Below are 11,777 nucleotides of genomic sequence, written 5' to 3'. Positions count from 1 at the left end.
TAAAATATCATTATCTCAAAAACAATAAAACAAAATACATCTACTCTAAAATTATTGAAAAAATGCACAGGCTCCAATTTTTTCCTCTCCGCACCTCTGAAGATAAAACTAATGTTTACATTGTTTAAAAAATTGGACTTCATTATTTTATTTTTTTGCACATTGCATACTCTTGAAATAATTGATTTTTAAAGCTTTAAATGAAATATATGAATATTTCTTGATAAAATTCATGTTCAATTTAATAAAAAAAATGTATTTATAGTTTCCATAATAATGTCTAACAATGTAACAATGTACAACTCAATGGTAGAGGAAAAATAATAGGGAAAAGAGTAATTGGGAGGGAGGAGGAGAGGAGAAAATTGGAGTCACAATGACATTATTGAGGAGATGTTTTTTTTTTTTTTTTATAGTTTTTGAAAGAAAAATATTTTATAAAAAAAATTCAAATATAAAATGCATAATATATGATGGGTGGAATTTAAACTCAAATTACTATAGAGTAGAATTTGAAACGCTGGCCTACAATACATACTCAACATTTTATAAAAAAAACTCAAATTTAAAAACTGAAATAAAAACTGAAATTAATTTCAATATATATATAATTTAAATTTAAAAATTTCAGAGGTTACTAAACACCTTAGAAAAGAAAAAAAAATGCTACTTTTATTACACGAGAAACGATAGCAACTTCGGTATTTACATTGGTAAGGTGGACACAGCCTGGAGCCGCGTATCATATCTATCATAAGAAAATAATTAATATACGCTGCCCCCCACCACCTCTATTAAATAGATTCACACCACCGGATTCGACGTATCACCTTTCAGATTCTCTCCCACCACCTCCTACTGTATCTCTTTTCTCTTTCCCACAAACCTACCCGCTTACACAGCTCTGATCCAATGGGGATCAACGAAGATACAAAACCAAAATCCCAATCCGATGCATATGAAGGCGAGGAGATGGTGGAGGCGACTGGACTGAGGCAGCGCAACAGATCCAACGGTTCAAATGCCGAAGGTGATGACCAAGCCCTCAGTGTGGAGCAGGCGTTCGAGTCAAAAGCCGTACCCAGCTGGAGAGAGCAGCTCACCTTTCGCGCCTTCTTCGTCGCCTTCTTCCTCGCTGTGCTGTTCAGCATTATCGTGATGAAACTTAATCTCACCACCGGTATCATACCTTCGCTGAATGTCTCGGCTGGTTTGCTCGGGTATTTCTTCGTACGGATGTGGACTGTGGCTTTAGAGAAGTGGGGGATGCTGAAGCAGCCCTTTACAAGGCAGGAGAACACGGTGATTCAGACTGCCGTGGTTGCGGCGTATGGACTGGCATTCAGCGGTAAGCTCACCTACCTATTATCTGCTTTTGTAGAATTTTTGTTTTTATTTTGTTTTGTCTTGTTATGGAGATATCCTTCATCAGTGCTGTTAGCCTGTTATATCTAAAATGGCATGGATTGAGTGAAGAAAGGGGACCGATAAGTCCGTTACTTTTGTCTTTTGATGAATGGAGAATTCAGATATCTGAATATTTTTATTTTAAGTCTTTTTTTTTTCTTATTATCCCTCTTTGGGTGCTTGATAGGAAGTTCCTCTGTCCTCCTTATTTTGCTATTTACCGATTTGGTAAGATTAGCTGAAAAGTCGCAGAACAATTTCCTTTTTGTTGATTCGTAAAATTCTTACGTTTAAGGCTTAATTTATTTCAGCACATCTCTGCAATAATAAATTATTATTACTTTTACTATTATTATTGTTAGTAATTTAGTATTACTAAAAATTATAGCTACTACTGTTTTTATAATTAATGTTGGTATTTTATTTTAATTAAACACTTAAATTTTTGTTTCAGCGGTAAGTTTACCTACCTATTATCTGTTTTTTTTTTTTTCAATTTTTGTTTTGTCTTGTTTTTGGAGATATCCTTCATCAGCGCTGTTATGTCTGAGATGGCATTGGGCTGAGTGGCGAAAGGGTACCGGTGAGTCCGTTGCTTTTAATAAATGGAGATACCTGAATATTTCCATGCTTCTTGTTTTCCTTATTATCTCTTTGGGTGCTTGATAGGAATAGGAAGTTCTCTCTCCTCCCTATTTGGTTATTTACCCATATGGTAAGATTAGGTGGAAAATTGCAGAACAATTTCCTTTTTATTGATTAGTAAAATTGCTAATGTTTAAGATTAGTGCTAGAAGAATTGAGAGTAAGAATTGTTTTACAAAGCGCAGTGAGAAAACTTTTTTTATTGTCCAATTTATCTATAATTCTGTGCATTTAATGCTCACTAATAAAAGAAAGTTTAAAAGAATGCAATATAGATTTAAATTAAGGTTGAAAACTGATATCCGTATCCATTTCTAATTTTTGAATACAGATACATATTGGATCGGATATTTATTAAGAAAATATAAGTATTATTAAAAAATACTGAAGTTCATAATATTTATCTAATTATAATAGTGAATAAGATAACTTTTTTCATAATACATATTAAATTATATGGTATATGTCTACTATTTTAATATGAATAATTAAAACTTAAAATCATATCCTTATCCGTATCCAGATGGATATTCAGATACAAATATCTATATTTAATTTTTCGAATATGGATAGTACATTATCCGTTCCTTTTTCACCCCTAATTTAAATGCACATGCACTTACCAAAAATAGAAGCATATCTTAAGAGCATGAGCTATACAATTTAAATGCAGTCCCCAATTTATAGCAGTAGAAGTATAAACCGAACCATCTAAATATTAAAAAAAATTAGTTATTTGAGGTTTTATTTTATTGGGAACAATTTGAAACCAAAACCTTTGACATTAGATCCCCTCATTATTATACGAGTAGAATTCAATTTTTTTTTTTTTTGAAAGCTTGACTGCTGCAGTCAAGTTGAATTCAATTTTTTTCAATTATATTTTTGGATCAAAATATATAGATATTAATTTTATCAATCATATTTTAGTAATTGTATTGTTCAGCATATAAACATTTTGCCATGTTAATCTTTCTATACAAAAATTACACATAATTTTCAAATGATTAAATGGATACATGCTGGTGTTACTTGGCTCGCCATTTGTATTAGGAAATAAAAAGACAATAACAAGGCATTCATGTATTTCTTTTCTAAAAGAATTTAGTAACTTCAATTCACTTACGTCATAATTCAGAATCAAGTTTAGACCATAATAAAAGATCTTTAAATAATGGTTAAATAAGTATTAAGAGAAAAAAGTTTATCTCATCGCTTTATAATTATTGCTCTCAAATTAGCATCCTCCAATAGAGGTGAAAACGGTGTTGATAATATCCTATATGTATTCGAAAAATTAAATGTGGATATCAGAATATCCGTGTGGATATGGATGCAGATATGATTTTATATTTTAATTATCCGTATCTGAATAGTAGATATATACCATATAGTTTAATATATTTGAACAAATTATGTTATTCACCATTATAATTAGATAAATATTATGAACTTTAGTATTTTTTAATAATATTTTTATATTTCTTTTAATAAATTTCCGATTCGATCCGTATCCGTATCAGTTTCTATCTAATATTCGATCTGTATCCGTATTCAAAAAATAAAAAAAGGGATATATATATATGATTTTACCATTATCCGCTCCGTTTTCATCCGTTCTCCAATGTTTAAAGGCTTAATTTATTTTTTCAGGATATCCCTGCGGATAATAAATTATTATTACTTTTACTATTATTATTGTTAGTAATACGAACAATTGTAGCTACTATTGTTTTTATAATTAATGTTGTTTTTTTTATAAATAACCACCTCAATAAAATGTCTCATATTTTATGCCAGAGCAATAATATTAACACTAACAGATTATATATTATGCCGTTGCTACCACATTGCATAAATCGTATTATTTATTAGAAGATCCCAAGAGTCCAAATCAGAGCTTTTGCTTTTTTATTTGAAAATTTACGTTATTGTGGGTAGAAGGTCACAACTGATGCCAGTTGGCATAATCAATTGGAAATCAGGTCGTCTTAAATGGGCACAAACAAATGAAAATTCAGTCCATTGTTTGTTATAGTTGACTCTCTAACTTGGAAGCATGCCTTTGAGTGATAAGTGGGGCTACAGTTATCCCTTCTTTTGTCTGTGTTCATATTATTAATTGGATTTCTAGGATAGTGATGTCCATCTATATTATTATTTCTGGACTATTACAAATGGGTCTATTCATTTGGATAACCCAACAAGCAAGAGGATGGTTTTTGTGTGGCACTTATGGTGTAACAGTTGTATAATGCCTCTCAGAAAGGTTCACTGAAAAAGTTAATATGTTTGAGTAGGCGGCTTTGGAAACTATATGTTTGCTATGAGCGGTCGGATAGCAGAACAAGCAACAGAAGCAAATGATCCAAGGGATATCAAGGACCCGAAACTAAGCTGGATGATTGGGTTCATGTTTTTAGTCAGTTTCATCGGTCTTTTTGCACTGGTACCCTTGAGAAAGGTAAAACTTTTGTATTCATAATTCAACTCACTATATGTTAATTCAAATTTTGTGGAGCCAATGGAAAGCAGTTACTAATTACATGAACAAACTTTGTTCTGTTTTCAGATCATGATAATTGATTATAAGTTGATCTATCCAAGCGGGACAGCTACTGCATATCTTATCAATGGTTTTCACACACCTGAGGGTGCTAAGTTGGCAAAGTAAGAGAGAATCATTATCAGAAAACGTAAACACCACTGCATTCTAGATGTTGTAGTTCAGAAGTTATCTAATCTCATTTTCAATTGTATTATTTTAGGAAGCAGGTATCGCTCCTAGGCAAGTGGTTTGCAGGGACCTTCGTCTGGGGGTTCTTTCAATGGTTCTACACTGGCGGAGATGATTGTGGATTTGCAAGTTTCCCTACATTGGGCCTGAAGGCTTATAATAATAAGTAAAAAATATATTCGTGCTTTTGCAAAAGACAAAAATGACAGTTCTTTCTACATATGTTATTACACTCCTTTCTTGTATCTTTTATTTGTAGGTTTTTCTTTGACTTCTCACCGACCTATGTTGGAGTTGGGATGATTTGCCCCCACATTGTGAACGTTTCCGTGCTTTTGGGTGGTATTATTTCTTGGGGGTTGATGTGGCCTTTGATTAATAACAAAAAGGGCGAATGGTATTCTGCTTCTCTCCCTGCCTCCAGTCTTCACGGCTTGCAAGGTTATAGGGTACGTATTCGAACATAAACTTTATGAGATACAAATAATGACAAATATTAATAGAAGGTATAAAAAAATGGAAATTTACACTGTGCCCATAATTAGTTCAGTGCATACAAAAACTTGCGAGAAACTGAAGGCTTTGTTCTGTACTCTCCTTGAGCAACATTTTGGCTATCAAGTATTGAGTCAATTAATTTACTACTTTTTCTATTAGCATAGTTTGTGAAGCAACTTCTGTTAAAATCTAACATGAAATATCTCTGTACTAATGAGTTTTTCATCATGTAGGTGTTTATATCCATTGCCATGATTCTAGGAGATGGTGTGTACAACTTTGTGAAGGTCATGTTCCACACACTTTTCGCTCTTTACAAAGTATGGAAAAGCAAGTCCAAACTTCCCATCACAGATAAGGACGGCAACATTGTTTCTGCTGAGACGGTCTCGTTCGATGATAAGAGGAGGACTGAGCTCTTTTTGCAGGACCAGATACCTACGAAGGTTGCATTAGGAGGCTATGTTTGTGTGGCGCTAATTTCCATTGTGACACTGCCACATATCTTCAAGCCTCTTAAATGGTACAGTACTTAATACCCAAATTATTTTCTGATGATGACAATAAGAAATGCAATCTGCGTAAGTGAATATAAATTTAAGGATCTAACAATAATAATTTGTATAAAAGAAAGAAAAAGGGGTCTCAATATCACGAGAATAAAATATGCATTGTGGTATTTTTGGTGAATAAAATAAAAGATTTTACGAGCACAAAATAAAACAAGTGCCAAAACCAGATTTTTTCTCAAATCCAACATTATACTTGTATGGCTCTACCACGCTCCAAACCTTTCGGATTTTTGGTGAACAAGTTACAGAATAAGAAAATTGCTGGCAGCCCAATGCAATTACAAGATCATGAAAACAAGCCAACATAATAACATTTCCTCTTAATTGCTATTATTTTAAAACAGGTACTACATCCTGGTAGCCTATTTATTAGCACCAGTCCTTGCCTTCTGTAACGCATATGGTTGTGGCCTTACCGATTGGTCTCTTGCCTCCACTTATGGTAAGCTTGCCATCTTCACGATTGGTGCGTGGGCTGGTAAGGGAGATGGTGGTGTGCTTGCTGGCTTGGCAGCTTGTGGTGTCATGATGAGCATCGTCTCCACTGCCGCTGATTTAATGCAAGATTTCAAGACTGGTTACATGACCCTTGCCTCCCCTAAATCCATGTTTATTAGTCAAATTATTGGCACAGGTATAAAAATATATTTGCAAAGCAGCAACATTTCTTAATTAGTCAAGCTCAAGTCCAATAACCTAGTCAAAATGTTCTTCAATCTAGACCACTTCAATTGATTTGTGTTATACGTGCTGGGTCAAGAACAGTACCAGAATAATGGATTTTTTGTGGAGTCCTTGCTAATGTATAATAAATACAACACGCATTAAACATTCAAACTGAAAAATAATGAACAAACAAAAGGATTAACAGTTTCATATCACATGTTAATCACCCAATGATTCCATTACAGCTATGGGATGTGTCATCGCACCATGCATCTTTTGGCTCTTTTACAAGGCCTTCAGTGACCTTGGTCTAAGCGGCAGTGATTACCCTGCACCTTATGCAATCGTTTACCGTAACATGGCTATTCTTGGTGTGGATGGTTTTGGGTCCCTCCCTCACAACTGCCTTAAACTTTGCTACGGATTCTTCTTCGCTGCTGTCTTAATCAATCTGATTAGAGACTTGGTCCCCAAGAAGGTCTCGCAATTCATCCCCCTCCCTATGGCCATGGCCATACCATTCTATATTGGTTCGTACTTTGCAATTGACATGTGTATCGGCAGCTTGATTTTGTTTATCTGGGAGAGGATTAACAAGTTGCAGGCAGAACAATTTGGACCTGCTGTGGCCTCAGGTATGATTTGCGGGGATGGTTTATGGACTCTTCCTCAGTCAATTCTATCTCTGGCAAAGGTTAATCCACCGATTTGCATGAAGTTTTTGTCTCGCAAGATGAATGTAAAGGTCGATGACTTCATCTCTTCTTTGTGAGTCAAATTGGATAAATGGTTGATGTTCTGGTGTCGGGTTACTTCACTGTTGTGTAGTTATGGTTTTTTACGTATGTGCTTGGTTTTTTTTTTTTGTATTTTTTTTTTTACCTTTCTCAAAGAGAAGTTTGGTGAGTTAATGATATTTTAGTATTGGGTTAGTTTGATGTTATGTTGTTGACGTTGGAAATAACTGTAAATAAATTTCAATATGAAACATAACTAATTAAATATTCTCAAATTCTTTGTATTTTTCTATGTTATCTGTTATTTTCCTTTTTTAAAAAAAAAAAAATAGTAAGCAAAACGCCTACTAATATCATATAACAAAGCTAAAAGGAATACAAAAGAAGGCAATATAGTACGGGATTTTGAGGAATTAACGCGAATTTTATCTCAGTAATCACTAATTTAATCCATACACATGCTCTTCACCTTTACATTGCGATCCTAATGCTCTAATTACATTTTAGTCCTATAATTTAGATTAACCAAATTAATGAGAGCTTGACACGTCAGGAGACATATCAGCGTTTCTATCCTCCTAGGTACTTGACTGCGTACAATTAGCAAATTCAGTGTCTATTTAAATGTAGGGGGTATTTTGAGATTTCTTTCAAGTTAAAATTGACAACTCAGGTCTAATTTGTACATAATCAGGTATTGCATTGGATACAAATTCCCAGTTAGGATTAGCAAAAAAATTCGTATCTCGTGGACCGCTTGGGGCTGTTCGGCAACATCCCTTAATTCTAGTTAGGATTAAGTCCTATGGAAACTTAAGAAACCGGTGTTCGGTAAGTTAAATGAAGGGGCAACAAATTAAAGAAGCTAAAAGAGGGGGGGAGTGCTTTAAGGAATGGGCAGCGGATTAAGATCTGGGCAAAATGAGACTAAAGGAGAAAAGCTTAATCCGTGCTAAGGAACCGGTGTTCGACATGATTAAGCGGCTAAGAAAGTTAAAGGAGACTCCTTTAGCCTTAAGGAGGCTTAATCTTGTCCAGCCGAACAGCCCCCTTGAGATCAATTCATGATTTGTTCGGTAACAACTTAATTAATCGTTACTGGCATGAGCTCAATACGAGCTAGCTTGTTAGTGGCTAGTTCAGAATTAGTGAATTCTGCTAGGCCTAGCTCATTCGTTAGTGAATTGTATAAATTTCCATGAATTTTATGCTATCCAACTTGATTCAACTCCATTCAGTTCAGTTCTAATTGTCTTGACAAGTTATTTTCATCTTAAAACTACATTTCTCACTCCGATTATGAAAGATTATTGCTCGACCCTTTAATCCTAGCTTGCTCGACTCGCTCGATTCCTGCTACAAATCAATTACAAGCTGGACCTAGCTCTCTTTGACTTAGAGGCAGAACTAGAAAGTTTAAATAGAGAAGATGCTAATCTATAAAATATAATACGTAAAAAAGACAAAAAATAGTGTGATTAGTTAAAATTAAATCCATAATTTATACATATTAGATTTCAAACTACTAGACTATAAAAACATATATGTTATTTTGTAAGAGGACTAGACTATATAAAAATTCAAAAAATAAAATTTTAAATTAAATAATATACATAATTAAAAAAATTAAAATAATAAAATGACTTAGCACTTAGACATATATGTAAATCCGTCCTATTTTGACTAAGTCATATACAAGTAACACGACCGATTTGATTCTCACGTGAAGGCGGGAAGCCGCTGAGTTACGTGTCGGCTTTCCTTCCAATTCCGCAATCTGATGGCGAGTAGACAATGTAGGTTTTCGTTCCCTTGCTCCCCTTGTTCTGTAAACCCATTCCAATTTTCATGTAAAATTGATGATCCAAACAGGCCTTAGGCCTTAATTGCTTGCATGTTTAAGAAAAGACATTAATTACAACTATTAAGTACTAACCATTAAAATAACTTTAAAGGCATTAATCTATTTTTAATTTCTTCTTTTTAAATTGTCGCTATATCAATGTTTACTAGCTTGATAACTTTTAAATATAATTTCAACAATATAAGAATTTATCAAATACAATACTAAAAATAAATAAACAAAATATAAGAATTTACTGTTAGCATAATATCTTCTACAAAAAATTAATTGTAAAATGAAAAAAAAATGCGGTGTGAATCTATTTAATAGCGGAGAGGGGCAGCAGGAATTTATATCCTCTGCATTAAGGAATATTTTGAGTTAATGCATCTGGACCATCCAATTTGTTTTAAAATTCGTGCAGATTAAATACACACTAATATTAAAGAACCCTATATTATACATAGGAGTCAGATTGGCTCCGTTTAAAATCAGACAGTTTATATTCATTAACTTAAAATATTCTTTTTGGGTTAATGCAGAGGATAAGCGTTCGTTGGGGCATTGCTTATATCAATTATAAATTTATAATATATTTTAGAGCTGATTTGATACGCCGCTCCTGGCTGTGTCCTCACGGAAGTTTGTAGCTATCGTTTCTCGTGCAATGGAAGTATTATTGTTCCTTTCCATTGAATAATTCCGTCTCTGAAAGCGGTTTAAAATTATTAACATAGCCGGTTTGATTTCATATATTACACCAGAGTATAAAATTTTAAAATAGCACTATATATAATTGTGTAGGGTTTAAATGCCGTTATTTTCTATGTCTCTATCATATTTTTATTTTTAAAATTTTTAATAACTCAAAATTTAAAATTTAAAAATCAAATATGTTTTCATAAAAAAATAATAAAATTTCAACCTTATTTTAGTTGTCATCAAAAACTTATAAAAATATACTAATGTGAATAATTTGTAGACATTGATTTTTCAACTTATTAATTCACATAAAAACAAAATTAAAATATAATAATTTTTTATGAGCACATAAAAAAATAGCATAAATCACATCTAATAATATTATTTTAATATTAATATTTTAATTTTAAATTATTAATATTTAAAAATAAAAATATGACCGAAACACTAAAAATAAAGTCATTTGAAACCTATATTTGTGCGTTTGCCTAAAGACTCGTCTGTCAATTTACATGTACATAACGGGGTTACAAGCCTAACGGGCTTTAGTATGCTAATATTTTAAGTTCAAAAATTGGTACTCTCCATATGCGAAGAGTTTGGAATAAGCCTCCTCATTGGGCTACACCTACACGATTTGTTTCTCCTGTCAAAATGCTGAAGAAACACGTCACCTATAAGAAAATAATGATTTTTTATTGAACTTTTCCAAGTTAAAATATATTCCTATATTCATCTTCAGGATCTGGAATGGGCCGAATCTGCTGCTTATCAAAATTCTTGTCTTTCATCCGAACAGTATTAATATTTTCCTAGTTCAATTTTCTCGCTTCCGTTTCTCTGTCTTCATATTACCTCTTATCCGTTTACTTATAATCTTCAAATAAGAAAAAAAGGAGAGAATGTCAGAACGATGAAATTCACATAGTAAGGGCATCAAATTCTATCAATAGTTGTGAGCAATGATGAAGAAGAGCAATAGGAGCTCAAATTGACACAAGTTTGTCAAATTCATTCAAAGTACATCTTTTTAGTCTTGACATTCTTTCTATACTTCGGACTAAAAATCATGTTTCAAAGTGCTGTAAAAATTCATCTAAAAAAAAGAAAGTGGTGTAAAATTTACTTTGTAGTTTGTCTACATTGAAGTTCGTATTTAGGTAGATTTCTTTGACAAAAAAATGTTATTGGGCTTTAGTGTAAATATGAAATTCATATAATTTTGGTGCTATAATTGGTTAAATTTTGTAATACTTTGAAGCGTCAAGAAATTACTCATTTGTATTTAAAAATCGTCCAATTAGAAAACTGATATTTTTCTAAAACATGAAAATTATTCTTAGCAGCCACTGTCAAGGTTTTAAAAGAAGACATTTTTTGAAAATATGTTACATAATTTTTTTTTTAATAAAGAGTAAAATAGATGCTCTATAAATTTGAAATGAATTTTGATGAAAAAACATTCAAATAGATAAATTTGTGAGTTTTTGAAGTTTATAAGAGTAAATATGATATTATGAATTTGGACAATACGTAACTTCTAAGATTTTGAGGGATATACATGAAATTCACTCTAGAAAAAAAAAATCAAGACTAAAAAGATGTCCGTGTTATAAATAAATTATAAAATATGAATGCTCATAACTCTATTATTTTGTAACTCTCAACATTAATCAGCTCAATCTATTCCCCTACTTATTATTGGAATTAATTTAGATGTTTTTTAATTTATAAATTGTATTTTATAAATAGAGATTTTATATTTATGAGATAGGCTACGGTGAGTTGCGAAGTAAAGCGACTATTTTACTTTACGCTCATATTTTGTAATTTTAAAGTTCAAAACGTCGATCCGAACCGTTCATCTTGTTCTCCATATTTAAATGTGCTTGGAGACCAAATTTTACATTTTTTGGAATTTTTTTACTATTTATTAAGCAATTTTGAAAGTCGCTGATCTGATGGTCCAG

The 11,777-nt window shown here is 32.3% G+C and overlaps 1 protein-coding gene across 1 annotated transcript; it reads left to right on the top strand.

Annotated features, from left to right (window-relative positions):
- The first annotated feature begins 791 nt into the window (after nucleotides 1–791).
- LOC144562452 (putative metal-nicotianamine transporter YSL12) lies at nucleotides 792–7,537 on the top strand. The gene is made up of 8 exons (XM_078311681.1): nucleotides 792–1,348; nucleotides 4,353–4,516; nucleotides 4,625–4,722; nucleotides 4,821–4,955; nucleotides 5,049–5,238; nucleotides 5,521–5,810; nucleotides 6,204–6,493; nucleotides 6,771–7,537. Exons 1-8 carry the CDS (start codon nucleotides 913–915, stop codon nucleotides 7,295–7,297), a joined length of 2,130 nt encoding a protein of 709 aa, XP_078167807.1. The 5' UTR covers nucleotides 792–912; the 3' UTR covers nucleotides 7,298–7,537.
- Nucleotides 7,538–11,777: the final 4,240 nt, after the last annotated feature.

The sequence above is a fragment of the Carex rostrata genome, chromosome 11 (assembly GCF_964058835.1).
Source record: "Carex rostrata chromosome 11, lpCarRost1.2, whole genome shotgun sequence".
Lineage (NCBI taxonomy): Eukaryota > Viridiplantae > Streptophyta > Magnoliopsida > Poales > Cyperaceae > Carex > Carex rostrata.
This window is presented reverse-complemented; position numbering and strand designations above follow the sequence as displayed.